Raw genomic sequence first — 18,594 nt, 5'->3', positions numbered from 1 at the left:
AGGGTTTGACTCAGGAGAAATGACAACATGTTCTTATGAACTTCTGCTTGTGAATATCGTGAGTGGATTTACTCATATTCGCCAGTACTGAAAACAACCCAGAGGTCCTTCAGCTACTGAATGGTTAAGCAAGCTGTAGTAACTCCATACAAACGAAACAAAACAAACGACTGCTGTATACCGCGGTGTGGATGCGACACAGTGCCGCCTTCCAAGTGGTGGCCATGTGACTGTAAGCATTGTTCTAAGATTCATAGAACCGGACACTAAAAAGGGCAAATTTTGCTCTCTGTAAATTATGCCTCAATAAATCTGAGTTTTATATACATATATAACTTAAAATGAGTCAATGGCATTGATACATAATAATTTATATACTTGTATATAATATATAAAATGTATACTAGCAATAATTATTTATATTGTAGACTACAGTTATATATGTATATATGCATATATATGTACTTTTTACACAATACATACTATCAATAATTATTTATATTATAGAATATATATATATATGTATATATATAAAACTTCCCTATAGTTCGGATGGTAAAGAATCTGCCTGCAATGAAGGAGACATGGGTTCAATCCCTGGGTCAGGAAGATCCCCTAAAGAAGGAAATGAAAACCCACTCCAGTATTCTTGCCTGGAGAATTCCACGGGCAGAGGAGCCTGGTGGGCTACAGTCCATGGGGTCACAAAGAGTCATACATGACTAAGTGACTTAACACACACACACACACACACACACACACACACTACTATACACACACTATTAATTGTCTGTAAATTATTTCTCAGTGAAACCCTGGAGTTACTTAATGGATTAATGGATTATGTTCTCAAAAGCAAAATTTCTCTTAACAAAGCTGTATCATCTATGCTGTCATCTATTATTCAACAGATAGTCATTACTGCATATTAAGAATCTGCCAGTAGTGAGATACAAAAATAAACAAATTCAGTCTTCCTTCACCACCGTAGGGTGCATTGGAGAAATCAGATGTTAATCAAATAACCATATATACACAAAAAAACCAAAGTCAAATTCCAGCTGTTTCAAGTGCTTTCAAGCAGAGGGTCATAGTCCTGATGCCCTATAACATGGCCTGGCAAAGGGGTCAAGGAAGGCTTCCCTGAAGTGGCTGTGGAACAGAGGTCTAAAGATTGCTGCTGCTGCTACTGCTGCTAAGTCGCTTCAGTCGTGTCCGACTCTGTGCGACCCCATAGACAGCAGCCCAACCAGGCTTCCCCGTCCCTGGGATTCTCCAGGCAAGAACACTGGAGTGGGTTGCCATTTCCTTCTCCAATGCATGAAAGTGAAGAGTGAAAGTGAAGTCGCTCAGTCGTGTCCGACTCTTAGCAACCCCATGGACTGTAGCCCACCAGGCTCCTCCATCCATGGGATTTTCCAGGCAAGAGTACTGGAGTGGGGTGCCATTGCCTTCTCCGGATCTAAAGATTAGTAGAGGTAATAAGACAGAGAAGAATGAAGGGAAACCAGGCAGAAAGATTAGTCTCTGCAAAGGCCCAGGGTGGGAAGGGGCAGGTGAGTCACTCAACTGGGAGAAGTTCTGTGTTGCTAAGTGTGGAGACTGAGGAAGAGATGAGTGAGAGGTGAGGATGGACTGGGAGAAGTTCTGTGTTGCTAAGTGTGGAGACTGAGGAAGAGATGAGTGAGAGGTGAGGATGGACACTGAAGTGGGGAGCAGAGCACACACCGCCCCTGGTGTGACCATACACCTGGGGTTTGATCAGGCTGGTGTCCTAGCTTATTCCTGGAGGATGACTTATGGGACCCTATTACAGGTGATGTTATGAAGTCTTGTCTCTACCTTAAGAGCCCTAACAAACCACTTTAAGAAATGGGCTGGAGGGTCCTGGGTGACACGTTCTCCTTTCATCTGAAAGGTCATTCTGGCTGGGGGGTAGAGAATCGATGAGCAAGCACGTCCTAGTGAAGACCCATAGGTCAGTCACATGACCCTTGTGGTCCTCTACCTGAGAGACCGTGTAACTTGGGATAAAGCAAGGGTAATGGGAATGGAAAAAAGTAGGAAGATGCAAAAAAAATACTTGAAGAATGTGAAATTGAGAGCCTTAGCTGGGAAGGAGTGGGAAGAAAGATGCCTAGGTTGTGGCCAACTGGACAGCTGAGAGCAGGTTGGGGGCGGAACTGGGGGGGCAGGGCCTGACTTGAACACATTGGATGGAGGAGAAACATTGGAAACATACAAGAAATGTTAAGTAGACGAGGAAGTAGACAGGTCTAGAGTCCAGGCAAGAGATCTCTGTTGGAGATAGGAATTTGTCAGGTGTCTCATTTAGACAGGAATTCAGTTCATTTATGTAGATGACATTGACCAGAAAGAGCATAGAGGGAAGAAATAGGAGGGTCTCACAAAACCCACCACAACGGGCGAAAGGTCTGAGGAGTCTGATTCACCCCTAATCAGGTGACAGCTGCCTGTCTCCCAGGTAGAGCACATTGGAGCAGGACTCACTGGGCATATTACTTCTTGTCCTGTCTTCAGGGAGCGATGGCAACAACCTCAATTCCATCTTTTATGAGCACTTGACAAGGGCGCTCCAGGAGTCCCTCTGTGGAGACCTCATCCTTGGCCGGTGGGGCAACTACAGCTCTGGTGATTGCTTTATTTTGGCTTCGGATTACCTCAATGCTTTCGTTCACCTGATTGAAATCGGCAATGGCCTTGTCACCTTTCAACTTAGAGGACTGGAATTCCGAGGTAAGAATCTCTTTATTGTGGAAGTTGTTGGAAGTTGGTCATTTGAGTGAATTATCATGCAGAGTTTTCCTAAGAAGTCATCCTTAAAAAGGAAGAGTGGGATGCCTGTCCTAGAGAATGAGTTAGGGAGCTTGCTACAACCACATCTCATCATGTATTTGGATATAAAGAAAGTCCAGTCATCTGAATTAGTAATCAGGTTAAATGTACAGTCTGGTGTAAACCTTAGGAGTAGCAAGTCAGAACTTTGGTTTTATTTGGGGAAAAACTCAGAAGCATTAAATAAATGTGGACCATGCATGGGGGCTCCATGTGGAGTCAGCTAGACCTAAAATGGAACCGGCTTCCTTGGGTTACAAATGCCATAGTCTGTTGCGGGTGAGTCATTTAGTATCTCTGAGTTTTGTTAAAAATTGTAAAATGATAATAAGAAGAATGACTGCCTCATACAGTTGTGTGATTTAACTGAGATCACGTATATGCAGGCACTGCTGTTGTTTAGGTGCTAAGTTGTGTCTGACTCCTTTGCAGCCCTATGGACTGTAGCCCACCAGGCTTTTCTGTCCATGGAATATCCCAGGCAAGAATACTGGAGTGGGTTGACATTTCGTTCTCCAAGGGATCTTCCCGATCCAGGGACCAAACCCATGTCTCCTTCAATGGCAGGTGGATTCTTTACTAGTGAGCCACCTGGGAAGCCCACTTGCAGGCACTACACGAGTGCTCACTGCTCTGTGGTTACTGAGTCTGCCTGTATCTTTGAAGAGTGATTCTGGTTTTTCCATGAATCAGAAGCTGCGGTTGTGTGGTGATCACTCAGGGATCAGCATCATGGAAATGCCTGTGGCCCTGTCTCCCAGGTTCTTTGTGTAGTCTTTCATTCACACATGATTTTCTCTACCTCAACACCCTGTCTGTGTCAGGCCACGTTCTGATGCTGAGGATGCAATGGAACGTGACCTTGAGTCTTACCCTCATGACGTGGCAAATAAACAAGCAAACAAAAGAGCAAACCAATCGCAGCTTAAGGAACAGTACAGAGGAGGTAAATAAAGTTCTATGACCACAATCAGTGCAGAAGGTGAGGAGGTTTGTCAGGGAAGGGTCCTGAGAAGGAGAACAGGGAGAAGAATGTTCCAGGCCAGGAACTGGGAAGCACTGAATGTCTGAGTCTGGAGCAACCCAGGAGGAATGCCATGACCAGAGAGGCGGGGTTGGGGGGGGGTCATGGGGTTTCTCCCAGACAGGGGGAGGTGCTGCATTTTATTCTGTGCACCGTTAGGAGCCATGGAATGTTCTGGAAATGGGAATGACTGACCTAGAGCTTGTTCTGGTTGCTGTGTGGAAGATGTACTGGAGGGGATGAAAGGAGAAAAGAGGGAACCACCTAGGAGTGTCCTGTAGTCACCCCAGCAAGAGAAGACGGCAGAGGCAGAGATGTGCTGGGAGGCTCAGAGGTGGAGGACAGGCCTGCATGTTGGGGTGAGGGAAGGTGGGGTGCTCAGTATGCTTCCTGATTTCTAGGTCGAGAGCCCGATGGACATTGGTGCATTTACTGAAACTGAGAAGCTTGGATAAGGAGTGGAACATTGGTTTTGAGGATGCAATCAAGAGCCCCATTTTAAATATTTTTTTTTAAATGCCCTGGATTCATCCAAGTGAATGTATCACATACTAGTTGGACATTTGTGACTAATATTCATTTTTGTTGTTGTTTAGTCACTAAGTTGTGTCTGACTCTTTTGTGACCCCATGAACTGTAGCTTGCCAGCCTCCTCTGTCCATGGAATTTTCCAGGAAACAGTACTGGAGTCGGTTGCCATTTCCTTCTCCAGGGGATCTTCCCGACCCAGAGACTGAACTCAGGTCTCCTGCATTGCAGGCAGATTCTTTACTGCTGAGCCACCTGGGAAGCTCTTAATGCTCATTTGGGAGATATTTATTCAGCACTGATTATATGTCAAGCAGTAAGTTAGGTGCTCTGAGTAGAGAAGTAAAGGCCCTGCCTTGTGGAGCTTGAAGCCTCCCTTAGAAGACAGGCACATGATAAGTAATTACTGCCCAGAGAGGTGGCTGTTACAGCAGCACAGTGCGTGGGGTGCCTGGGGGCCAGAGAAAGGGCGCTGGAATCAGAAAGGGCGCTGGGGTCTGGTCAGCTCAGCAGAGGAGGGGCTGCAGTTAGAACGGAGAAGAGGGAACAACTGGTGTGATTACAAGGATGCACCAAGTAGCTAGATGTGGTTTCCAGGTGCTCTGGGAGGACGGGGTCACCGACAATGCTAGACAGGTAAACAGCCCGGTCATGCCTTCTAGAACCTCACAGTGACCAAAGGACGTGTTTCCACCAAGAACTAATGGCCGTCACTTCATATTTTAAAACCTATAACCCAAGGAGAATTCTTGCACATCCTTACAAATTCCAGGAATCTAACTTAGGGAGCTTATTTGGGAAAAAGTTATTGGGCCAAGGGAGGGATGATCAGACTCTAAAGAATAGAGAAGCAACATTTCCCTGATATTTTTCTCAAATACCAGAAAATGCCACAGTAGGTGGTAGAAATTAAGTGTCTGGGTACAATAATGCAATAGAACTGCCTATTTTTGAGAGCTTTCCATTTTTTCCCGGAACTCAAGGGAAGAACTTTTAAGGTTCGCTGAGTTGAATCTGAATTATAGTTATAGCACAAGTTTCATGTGGCTTATAGCATCTTTGGCAAACTTAACTGATCTTTGAATCGAAGGGTTAGTCAGGAGGCTTCCCAAGTGGCACAGTGGTAAAGGCTCCTCCTGCCAACACAGGAGACGTGGGTTTGATTCCCAGGTGGGGAAGGTTCCCTGGAGTAGGAAATGGCAACCCACTCCAGTATTCTTGCCTGGAGAATCCCATAGACAGAGGAGCCTGGAGGGCTACAGTCCATGGGATCTCAAAGAGTCATTCAAGACTGAAGGCATTGAGCACACATTTCAAACATGTATAAGAGAAATGTTGTATAGCTGAGTACCCAGGAGAAAAAGTAAAAAGTTTGCTGAACAGTTAGCCAGCCTCTGGCACAGCGGGTAATTTCCCAACATTGGAATAAGGATTTAGAACCTGAGTAGCCCAAACAATTGATGTAGGTTCATGGCCCATGCTGTTTCCATTGGATGGTACTATAGTAGAATAAATTCAAACTAAGAATACAAATAAAGAAGCCACGTTTTTCTGTTCTAGTCTTTTGGCCCATGCATCCCAGGATAGAAATACATTTTTGTGTTGTTGTTGTTGTTCATGTAAGGAAACATGATTGTACTGCTGCTCTTGGTTTATGAGTATTTCTTGCATCTACCCAGCCAGAGAGCATTTAAGGAAACCATTCAAGAATTGGTAGATTAGTTAGCTTTAAGTTGAAGGTCAAGGAAACAGACAATGCACTTTAGAAGGCCCTCAGTGTGAGGAGCACTAAATTCAAGGCTTTTCAAAATAAATGGAATCTGTTGTATTTAACCATCATCCGGGTAGGCAGACACAGAAAAATGGGAAAGTGAGAGTTGATTATCTGTTCAATCCATTTCTGTTCTCTGTTAGTCATCCAAGTGACCTAGCTTGATGGTTTGGCTTATTTCTATAAAAGAGGAGAAACATGAATGAGGAGAACAGAGCTGCCAACAAAAGGAGTCAGACAACTTGAAAATCCTGTCATTACAAATGAAGAAGAACCAAGAATAGGAGCAAAAAAAAAAAAAAAAAAAAAGGGCATTGGATAGAGACTTTTATAAGATACAAAGCACTCTCCTGCCTGTGAAGGTGACATCTACCTCCAGATTGGCCTTAATCCCCATACTTCCTCCCATCTAACTGATGGGGAAATCCAGACCCCTCAAGATGAATTATTTCCCAAGACTCAGAGCTACTTAGGGGTTGTTTGTTGTTCAGTCGCTCAGTCATGTCCGACTCTTTGTGACCCCATGGACTGCAGCACACCAGGCTTCCCTGTCCTTCACTATCTTTCTGACTTTGTTCAAACTCATGTCCGCTGAGTCAATGATGCCAGTCAACCATCTCATCCTCTTGCCCTCAATATTTCCCAGCATCAAGGTCTTTTCCAAAGAATTGGCTCCTCACATCAGGTGGCCAATGTATTAAGGCTTCAGCTTCAGCATCAGTGGACTTCCAGTGAATATTCAGTGTTGATTTCCTTTAGGATTGACTGGTTTGATCTTCTTGCTGTCCAAGGGACTCCCAAGAGTCTTCTCCAGCACCACAGTTTGAAAGCATCAATTCTTCGGTGCTCAGCCTTTATGGTCCAATTCTCACATCTATACATGACTACTGGAAAAGCCATAGCTTTGACCATTCAGACCTTTGTCAGCAAAGTGATGTATTTGCTTTTTAATATGCTGTCTAGGTTTGTCATAACCTTTCTTCCAAGGAGCAAGTGTCTTTTAATTTTGTGGCTGCAGTCACTGTCTGCAATGATTTTGGAGCCCAAGAAATTAAAGTCTGTCACTGTTTCCTCTTTTTTGCCATCTATTTGCCATGAAGTGTTGGGACTTTATGCCATGATCTTAGTTTTTTGAATGTTGAATTTTAACCCAGGTTTTTCACTCTTCTCTTTAACCTTCATCAAGAGACTTTTTAGTTCCTCTTTGCTTTCTGCCATTAAAGTGGTATTATCTGCATATCTGAGGTTGTGGATATTTCTCCTGGCAATCTTGATTCCAGCTTAGAGCTGGGCAAACCCACAGAGCTCTTAACAAAAACTTTTCATTCTACCTGACCATTTCCTCTTTTCATTCCTCCTTTTGGTTGGAAATTTGTACCATAGTGTTCATTTGGTTTATTAAACATGAAATAACTGGGATATAATGCCCTCAATTTCCCAGGTGCATAGAAAACTCCACTTTAGGTCAGGATGTTCAGTGGGAGCACACATGTGACTTGACTTCTCCGAGTCTCAATTTCTTCATCAAAACCTTGGTGTGATTATAATTTCTTTCCAGCTCTGAAATACAGGCAGAACACTCTCCAACATAAATCACAGCAAGATCCTCTATGACCCACCTCCCAGAGTGATGGAAATAAAAGCAAAAATAAACAAATTGGACCTAATTAAACTTAAAAACTTTTGCACAGCAAAGGAAACTATAAACAAGGTGAAAAGACAGTCTTCAGAATGGGAGAAAATAATAGCAAATGAAGCAACTGAATAAAGAATCAATCTCAAAAAAATACAAGAGGCTCATGCAGGTCAATACCAGAAAAATAAACGACCCAATCAAAAAATGGGTCAAAAAACTTAACTTCTCCAAAGAAGACATACAGATGGCTAACAAACACATGAAAAGATGCTCAACATCACTCATTATCTGAGAAATGCAAATCAAAACCACAATGAGGTACCATATCACAGCGGTCAGAATGGCTGCTATCAAAAAGTCTACAAACAATAAATGCTGGAGAGGGTATGGAGAAAAGGGAAGCTTCTTACACTGTTGGTGGGAATGCAAACTAGTACAGCCACTATGGAGAACAGTGTGGAGATTCCTTAAAAAACTGGAAATGGAACTTCCATGTGACCCAGTGATCCTACTGCTGGGCATAAACGCCGAGGAAACCAGAATTGAAAGAGACACGTGTACCCCAATGTTCATCACAGCACTGTTTACAATAGCCAGGACATGGAAGCAACCTAGATGTCCATCAGCAGATGAATGGATAAGAAAGCTGTGGTACCTATACACAATGGAATATTACTCAGCTATTAGAAAGAATTCATTTGAGTCAGTTCTAATGAGGTGGATGAAACTGGAGCCTGTTTATACAGAGTGAAGTAAGTCAGAAAGAAAAACACCAGGACAGCATATTAACATATATATATGGAATTTAGAAAGATGGCAATGACAACCCTATATGCAAGATAGCAAAAGAGACACAGATATAAAGAACAGACTTTTGGACTCTGTGGGAGAAGGCAAGCGTGGGATGATTTGAGAGAATAGCATTGAAACATGTATATTACCATATGTGAAAGAGACGACCAGTCCAGGTTTGATGGTGCCCAAATAGAGCACTCAAAGCCGGTGCACTGGGACAATCCAGAGGGATGGGATGGGGAGGGAGGTGGGAGGGGTGTTCAGGATGGGGAACACATGTACACCCAAGGCTGATTCATGTCAGTGTATGGCAAATACCACAACAATATTGTAATTAGCCTCCAATTATGATAAATAAATTGATTTTTTTTAAAAAGAAAGAAACAACAACAAAAAAGTTCTTTCCAGCTCTGATGGCTCAGCAGTCCAGGAGTTATACGGCCTTCCCCATGTCATGGGGAGAAAGTTGAACTCCCTGCGGGAGTTTGATAGAATTTCCTCCCAGGGAGGAAGCCCAAGGCTTCAAAGTCAGTGGTGGAGGAGGGGTAAATGCCTAGCTGTGGCTGACTCCAAAGTCCATGACCTTTGTAGTAAACTCCATGGCCTTGGAAGGTGGCAGGGAGTGAGGGAGGGAAACAAGGAGGCAGGGAAGGAAGAAGGAAGGAAAGAGGGGGAAGGAAGGAGGAGGAAGGAAAGAAGGAATGAAAAATAAGGAGAGATTACCAAAAAAAAAAAGAAGGAATAATCATTGTCTTTACATCTCTTTGGCTGCTGAAATTCAAAAAGAAAACTTTGACCTGAATATACTTCTAAGCGTTAATACAGAACCACCACTTCTAGGAGCTCAGTTTCTTGAATTGCTGACTGCCTTAGCAACCACGCAAACTGCACGGCTCCTGCAGGACGAACATGGAAAGCAAAGGCATAGTTATCAAGAGGTAGCCACACATTACCATCAGGCCTGGAAAATATCACAAAAATGAGATTTGCATTCCTGTCTGTGTGAAATGTTATCAGCCATCTCATAGTTTGGCTAACACCCCATAATCACCACCCTGTGGGGACATTCTAAAAATATGTAACCTAATCTAATCTAAAGCTAATTCAACCCAAACCCTTATCCTAACTGGCTAATCCACGAATAGTCAGAGCTCCCACTCATCTTGGAACCAGCTAGAATTCTCTTCTCTATGGCAACAATTAGGTCATTAGTGAGTCTACTTCTTTTGTCTGTATAGCTTGAGGAAGCTGTTAAGTCCCTTGGTTCCAAACTTTACCCATGAAATAATAGGTTCTCACTCAGAATTCCTCAATGCATATTTTTCTTCATTTCAAGTTATGTGACATATTGGTGAACAAGACAAAGCCCTGCTTGTCCAGATAACGAGTCTGGGAAAGGAGAAGTGCTTTCCTGGAGAACATTAACAGAGTCTGCGTATTTTAACATTCAACACTCAAAGTGTGTGGGAGAAAAGCAAGATAATGCTTGTTTGAATTAAATATTAATTAGAAAGTAAATGACTCAGTAAGATTGAATGCATTGGTTTTTCTCATTAGAAATGGAGGGTTGGGGGGGTGGATACCATATCATTCACAGATACCATTATTGTATATATTTCAGCCTTTCTTATGCTTCAGATTTGCCCACCATAAATTCCCCTATGCACTGTGGGATTTGGTTTATTTCATTTTCTCCTATAGGCTAGAAGGAAAAAGTAAATTCAGGGAACTTTTGCTTGTAATTTGTCAAGGCTCATGAGACACTCTGTGATAAGGGAAAACCATGGACTTTGAATTCAAAAGGCCAGAACTTTCTATTAGACAAGATGTTTTGAAGACTCAGTGTCCTTATTTTATTAGAAGAAATTATTACCAAAAGAAGAGATTACATCTGCATAGCTGGGTTGATGTGTGCAATCAATGAGATGCTCTCTGAGAGGTTACTTTTTAAGTTGGTAAATGTCCCATAAACAGAAATTAAAATTTTTAAAATATTGAATATAAAAATTCTCTGAGAAAAACTGTTATGCCACATTCAAAATCTCACTTGCTGAACAGGTTGTGAAGCAAATTGAGGCTCTTTGGAAGACAGAACTGTTATAATAAAAAATCTCTGCTATGACCACAAAATCAAACATGCTATAAATTATTTTCACATAGTTTTCTCTCTACTGCACACTGAGCCAATACACTTCTCCTAAACTCTCAGTGTGACAGTTAAAAGACACTCGGGCCCACTACTGTGTGTCACAGGAAACTCCACTCCGTGCTCTGTGGTGACCTAAATGGGAAGGAAATCCAGAAAGAGGGGATATATGTGTACATACAGCTGATTGACTTTGCTGTACAGCAGAAACTGACACAGCATTGTAAAGCAACTATCAGATCAGATCAGTTGCTCAGTCGTGTCCGACTCTTTGCGACCCCATGAATCACAGCACGCCAGGCCTCCCTGTCCATCACCAACTCCTGGAGTCCACTGAGACTCACATCCATCGAGTCAGTGGTGCCATCCAGCCATCTCATCCTCTGTCGTCCCCTTTTCCTCTTGCCCCCAATCCCTCCCAGCATCAGAGTCTTTTCTGAGTCAACTCTTCACATGAGGTGGCCAAAGTACTGGAGTTTCAGTTTTAGCATAAAGTGAACTGCTTTGAGCTCAGCAGTGACTATACTGTAAGTCCCCTACAAATGCACCTTCAAGGTGCGAATTTCAAAGATGCGAACATGCATGCAGCCACTGTATGCCAGCTGTTGTGCTGTGTTACTGTACTTTCAAGGTGCTGTCCTGTAAGATTAAAAGTGTCTTCTTTAGTTTTTGTGTTTGTTTTTTGTGTCTCATTTGTGTGGAAAGTATTGTATGCCTATTATAGTACAGTACTGAATAGCTGGTTATGTTAGGGTGGTACCTAGGCTAACTTTATTACTCTTATGACTGCGTTGAACTTACAAATGCTGTCTTAGAATGGCACTTGTTCATATGCAGGGAACTTATTGTATCTGGTAACCTCTTCCTTTTGTGGACCTGAGCAATTCAGGAACAAGCTTACTTGTGATCTCAGAAGGAAATGCATTTTATGCAATAATAGTCCAGTATACACCCCAAACTGTACACTGCACCTGCAACTTGAAAAGCACTGGCTCAGCCACTGTTTTTGTTCAGTAGCCCAGGTGTGTCCGGCTCTTTGTGACACCATGGACACCCACGGCATGCCAGGCCTTCCTGTCCCTCACTATCTCTCAGAGTTGACCCAAGTTCATGTTCATTGCATTGGTGATGCTGCCCAGCCATCTCATCCTCTGATGCCTTCTTCTCCTTCTATGCCTAATTATCCCCCACTCCACAAGCTGGCTAGTTTAAGGATAATCTAAACTTCTCTCTGGCAGCCCCTCCAGGAGACCTCACTGCTTAGCATATAGAAAACATCATCCCCGTATGCCTGGCATGTCAGGCTGATGAAAGCTGTGACCATTTCAAAACTCAGCTCAAATAAACGTCTAGTAAAGTTAGTGTAAACCATTATTGGTGGATGAGATGGTTAGATAGTATCACTGACTCAATGGACATGACTTGAGCAAATTCCGGGAGGTAGTGGAGGACAGGGAAGCCTGGCGTGCTGAAGCCCAAGGGATCGCAAAGAGTCGGACACAACTTAGTGACGGAACAACAATTAGTGGATAACACAAAGCATCATAATGTTGATGGTATTTGCGGTTTTCTGTGGAATCCAATTAGCCAGTCCTTGGGACAACTCACATCAGATAAAGAGGAACTTGGAGGGCCAGGAAGCCCAATCTTAAACACGTTGTGCATTTGGGCTTTCATGTGCCTACTCTTGCTGGAAGGTTGTAAACAAGCTGACATTCTTCCAGTGCAGCCTTACTGCTGCAGGGGATCCGTTCTAATGCATCCTTTGAAGTCCCCATCACATAATGGCTCAGCGCCTCCGTCATTTCCTCCGGTTTCTCCATAAACAGCCTGTACCCTAGTTTCCGTCCCATCACTCTTCACTTGAAATGGGACTGTGGGTGGCTGACTGCCCCAAGACCAGTCTCCCCTCTATACTCCCCCAAGGCCGCAGGGGAATGTTTCTTAAGTGCAACATTCTCTCAGTTCCTCGGGACTTAAAAATACCTGTTACCTATCTGTTACCTACAGAATGAAGTTCAAATGTCTCCATAGGCATCAACTTCCCACTCCAGTCGGCCTGCCCTGCGCCTCCCCTCTCCCCTCCAGGGATCTTAGCCCCACTTCCCAGCCTGGAGGGCACCTCCTCCGCTCTTGTTTGCCCGCCCTTCCTTTCTCACATTCATAGGCTTTCTCCTTTGGCTTCCCAGTTTTCCCCAGAGAATGTCACCTCTACCTCTACCATTAAAGCAATCATGCCCGCACTAACCAGCCCCACAGGATAGCTATACTCCTGTGCTTGTCAGGGAAAGTATGTTAAAATACACCGCCCCTCAATACACAGTCATTGTCAGAACTAGCTGGAGGGGGGCGCTTCCTGGTGGTCCAGTGGTTAAGTTGCTGCACTTTTGTTGCAGGGGACACAGGTTTGATCCCTGATCTGGGAACTAAGATCCCAATTTTTTTGGCTGCACCAAAAACATTAATTAATTAAAAACTAAGTGGAGAGACATGGTCCATATCAGGGAGTTCCTGAAAGGTGTGAGGTCCTCCCAGTCCTTCTGCATCTCCAGAATCCGCCCTTGGGTGACACCAGACCTCTGGAGAGCCACATGCCTAAAAATGAATTATTTTGGTCACCTATAGAAATTTTTCTTTATTGTACTTTAATCCTGTTAGAACAGCTGTGGAACCTCGTGATTGTACTTGTGTAGTGCTGATAAGGACAGTGGACACCATATTGTACAGTGTTCTCTCTGTGATGGTCTGGGGATGTCATCTCTCTGCTGTCTTCAACAGAAATAGCTGTGATCCTCCCAAGCAATTATTTTCCTTTTGTCTTAAGGACATGAGAAACTCCTCATTATCTTTCTATACTGGTTGGTGAAAGCCTGAGTGAAATCAGTGGTCCACCTTTAGTAAATTTATAGGACATCATAGAAGGAAGTGAAGGCTTCTTGACATTCTTCTGGCTGTGTTATGTTTTTCCTGTCCTCATCTTCAGTTAAAATTTCATCATTTGCTTTTGTACTGTGTATGCCTTTTAAGACTGACTTCATATCTTTTTAGAATTAAGTGTGAATAAAGAAGCCAGCACTGACCTGTCCCTGGTAAAGATGGCCAGTGGTGCTTAAAGGGAGGCAGTGTTTGCTCCTTTGGAAATGAGGAAAAGGAGGAGGACATGGCCAGGTGGTCAGGAGAGGCCCGTCTGGTGTAGCCGCAGCCTCAATGGCTGCCCTGCATTTTGGCTGCACTTGGGAAATTCATGCATATCCTATGTGCAAGATATCTGGGATCTACTGGACACATTTTCAGTTCAAATACTCAATTTTCACAGCTTTCATGAGGCACAATCATTTATCAGAATGAAAAGATTCCAAGATACTCTCAAAATTCATTTTTAAATATTTATTTAGTGCTTTCCATGTCCCACTGACTTAGACCATGAGAACACGGCCGTTCAGTGGAAACCCCAGAGACAGTCATCCGGAAAAGGTCAAGTGTGGGGCAACTGACCTCTGGTCCCCCTTGAAGGAAGCAGCTGTACACCCAGGGAGGCTCTCTGAGAAGAACATGGGCCTGATTTTCACGTGAACAGCAGAATTAGCGCCTTTGCAGAAATGGCTGTGTTTCATCATTCTCGTATTCTTTTACAGTGTGATCCTGACTACAGTAAGTCCCTTACACACAAACAGATTCCATTCCAAGAGCATGTTCATAAGTTCAATTTGTTCCTATGTCCAGTAAAGTTAGCCTAGGTACCCAACTGACGCAATTGGGTATATAGTACTGTAATAGGTTTATAATACTTTTCACACAAATAATGCGTTAAAAACAAGCACAAGAAATAAAGAAAACCTTTTGAATCTTACAGGACAGCACCTTGAAAAGCATAGTAGGACAGTACAATAGCTGACATATAGGGGCTGGCATCAAGTGAACAGGCAAGAAGAGCTACTGAATGGAGGAGGGAGAGGAGGTGGGAGATGGTAGAGCTGAAGGATTGTCAGCGATAGGAGATAAAGTTCTCAACTGGAAATTTCTTGTCTAGGGTGCTTAGTGTATGAACCTTTCATTCCTAAAACAAGGTACCAAGACTTACCTGACCTGGGTGTTTGTTAAAAGCCTTGGGCAGTTATGACTGCCTAGCAGTCCTTCACAGCAAACCCCTTCCTCAGCCAGTCCTCTCATCAGTGTAGATATGAGCTCTTGCTTCTCACAAAGGATGCCGCTAAGTTATTTTCTTCAGATCGTAGAAATCCAAGTTATGCATTGTCTTCACGTACTCATGAATACACGCACACAGTCCTTCCAGTTTGATGTAAAACAAACAAACAGCACTGACATCAGCCCAACGGGATAAATGCCTAACCTGGATGGAGAAGAAGGAAGGAAGCAGAAACTGGAAAAAACCCTCAAGACACGTCATTGAAAGAGTTTTGCTAATCTATTTGAGGTGAAGTTCCCCCCTTTGTGCTTCTCCTTTGTGAGGTCTATTTCTATGGATTGTCTTACTTTCACTGAAAGAGCATTTCTCCCCAAATCGTATAATTAACCAGTGTTGCTGGTGTGCCACTGAGGGGGGGACTTCCCTGGAATCCAGTGCCCCCAGTCCTGGGGTTCCAGTTTGCCGCTCAGTTAGGACTTGGAGGTCATTATTCACGCTGGGTGCCCCCAACATGTGGTTTGAGTTGCTCAGTGATTGTGGTTCACCTGTGTTGTTTCTATACATCTTGCCCTGCAGGAATAAAAGTTTCATATTACAGAATGAGCAAAGAGCGCCCTGAAATGTTTAATAAAGAGTGCTTTGCAGCTCAGACCCAAAGCGGTGAGGTCTTGGGGAAAGACAAATGGAATCCTAAGACCCAGGATCAGCCTTTCACTGTTTCACTTTATGTTACAACACCCTGCTTATTCTCTTCTTCCTTATCTTGATTTCTAGTTCATAGGCTGTTATCATGACAGTTCTGTGTGTACATTTTTATTTGAAGGTTGCAGTTTTTCCTCTGTGATCTATTATGACCATCTCACTCATGAGTACTATAGAGAGACTTAGTTTAAACATCGCCTGTCTTTATCTTCCTCCAGTAATGTGAAAGGTGAAATGAAGTCATTCAGTCATGTCCGACTCTGTGACCCCATGGACTGTAGCCTACCAAGTTCCTCCGTCCATGAGATTTTCCAGGCAAGAGTACTGGAGTGGGTTGCCATTTCCTTCTCCAGGGGACCTTTCCAACCCTGGGATCGAACCCAGGTCTCCCGCATTGCAGACGCTTTACCGTCTAAGCCAGCAGGGAAGCCAGAGGCTATTGCATGCCCTGTGGATTTTCTCAATAAGGTATCTGTTGCCTGTATGGCACTAGTAGTAAAGAACCCACCTGCCAATGCAGGAGACATAAGAGATGTGGGGGTCAGGAGATTCCCTGGAGAAGGGCATGGCAACCCATTCCGGTATTCTTGCCTGGAGTCTAGCGGGCTACAGTCCATAGGGTCACAAAGTGTCAGACACAACTGAAGCAACTTAGCATGCATGCATGCCTGTACTATAGTGATCTGGATAAGAATTCTTTCATTTGTTCATCCAGCCTTTCCTTCAGTCATTCCACCAACCACTTTGTTATCACCTACCAAGTACCAGGCATTGTGAATAATGAGATAAGATCCCAGGAAAAGTGAACGATGTGGAAATGGGTGTGGGGACAGTTTCATGTTTGCATAAAGTTTCAAAATACTTGCTAAAGGAGTCAGATGTCCTGCTTCTAGTCATATGAGGTGAGGTGATTATGCCCTTGCACTTGGGCCAAGAAGGTCTTCCAGGACACCCTTCCTCATAACACTTCAACATGCATCTGGTTGCTCTGACTTCACCACCTGCCACATTCGTTAGCCTCCTATTGGCTCAGCCTTGACCTGCAGGTTTTTGGAAAGGGAAACTGAAGGATATAACTGCCGGGGTCCAGCCCCTGCTGATCCAGGGTATTCGAAGCGGGGACGGCATCGGTGAGGATCAGGATACAATAGCTTCAATTAGATATTAATTAGAGATGTAAAGAGTAATAGAATGAGGATAGCTCAGTAGGAAAATTCAGTGGAGAAAAGAGGCTGAGTAGCTTGGTTTACGCGGGACACCAATAAAACTTCAAGACAAGAAGTTTGCACCACTTACGTAGGCCGCAGGCGTCCTTCCATTCTCCCGAAGGAGAGGAGGCACTGAGGCCTCCCCGGTCGGATCTTAGAAGCCCAGGCATAATTAGTAACCATGGCGGGTTCCGCTCTCCAGATGGAGACTCAGCCAGAGTGAGAGAGAGAGACATGGGGAGACCAGTCTTTCGAGGAACTGATCCCAATTCTTTATTTTCCATGGTCTACTTTTATACACTGAGATGTTATGCAAAAGTCACGCGGGGTCAGCAGTCCTGACTTTTATCAAAGTCAGGTGCTTCATACAAATGTATACAGAGGTCTTAGGGGTGTTACATCATCATCTGGCCAGGGGGTCTGCTGACAATTTATGACCCTCTCCTTGTGACAGCGGTCAGTCAACCAGGACACTTATTTCTCCAGGGGTGATTATTCTTAAAACAGACGCCACCCAAATAAAATTACATTCCTATAGGGTGAGGGTGTAGTGGGTTTTAGTTAAGGCTAAGTAATTAGCCTAAGGTCTAACGTGATTAATATCAAAGGTTAATACTTATTTCTTCTATATATTCATTAATGTGTGTAAGGGCAGGGGATATGGAGACTTAGCAACAAACATTGGCTCAACAAATGAAAAACCCTTCACCAATACAACTTCTGATCAGCCCATTATACTTATACTAATAGTTTTCTAACTTTTCTAAGGAACCTGTTTTTAGAAGGTTTAAAGCATCTCGTGCCTCTCATGGTTGGGAGGCTGTGAGCAATCACATGTGGCCGGACAAGCCTGTCAGGCAGGCTAGAGAACCTTCAGAGGAGTTTGTGGGTTAAAACACTCTTGTCACGCCCAGGAGTTTTTATTAACTGGAGCTCTAGGTTAACTCCTTCTCTGAAAGAGGTGGTGGGGACAGCCCCCCATAAAGTCAGAGGTGTAGATGGGAGCACAAAGTAGTAAAGCAGGCAGGCTCTGGTTATGGGGGTAGATGCTCGAGGATTTCCAGGGGGACTCCTGAGGCTCGCTCGATCCCGCCTTTGCGTATGTCGAGCCTCCTTCCTCATGACCCTTGCCATGGGCAGAGTGCCTCACTCTGGCCCCCAACATATAACCATCCTGCATTTTGGCATTAATGTCCATGGCTGTCATGAGAATGTGTCTGTTCTAAGACACACACATACACATACATAGACAAAAAAAAAAAACCCAACACAGGAGGAGATGAGAGTCAAAATAAATATGAATGAATAAATGAATTAATGATTATAAGATTGGTGACTTATTTGGGGGTACTTGCTTGAACTAAGAACTATACAAATCTTCTGATTTCCAGACTCTCTTTAGCATCTTCCTCTTAGTAAGGGAAAAGGGGAAATCCATTCTAAACAAAGATTATCCTATGACCTCCTGTAAACTTCCATCGTGTTTGTTACTGCCAGGAACCTACTGCCAGCAGAGGGAGGTGGAAGCCATCATGGAGGGTGATGAGGACGACAGGGGCTGCTGCTGCTGCAAACCCGGCCACCTGCCCCACCTCCTGTCCTGCAACGCAGCCTTTAACCTCCGCTGGCTCACCTGGGAGATCACACGGACCCAGTACATCCTGGAGGGCTACAGCATCATGGACAACAACGCAGCCACCATGCTGCAGGTTTTTGATCTCCGAAGGATCCTTATCAGATACTATATCAAGGTACTGCTCCGGGTCCCAAACACGTGTCTG

General features: G+C 43.9%; 1 protein-coding gene across 2 annotated transcripts in view; it reads left to right on the top strand.

The window, feature by feature from the left end:
- The window catches only part of PCNX2 (pecanex 2), a 311,392-nt gene that overhangs the window by 238,158 nt on the left and 54,640 nt on the right, over positions 1-18,594 (top strand). For both annotated transcript variants that reach the window (XM_070781873.1, XM_070781874.1), the window contains 2 exons: positions 2,542-2,757; positions 18,311-18,564. In XM_070781873.1, the coding sequence (XP_070637974.1) occupies positions 2,542-2,757; positions 18,311-18,564 (470 nt within the window). The remainder of the gene's footprint in view (positions 1-2,541; positions 2,758-18,310; positions 18,565-18,594) is intronic.

Source organism: Bos indicus, chromosome 28 (assembly GCF_029378745.1).
Source record: "Bos indicus isolate NIAB-ARS_2022 breed Sahiwal x Tharparkar chromosome 28, NIAB-ARS_B.indTharparkar_mat_pri_1.0, whole genome shotgun sequence".
Taxonomy (NCBI): domain Eukaryota; kingdom Metazoa; phylum Chordata; class Mammalia; order Artiodactyla; family Bovidae; genus Bos; species Bos indicus.
The sequence above is the reverse complement of the archived record's forward strand: the minus strand, read 5'-3'. Positions and strand labels throughout refer to the sequence as shown.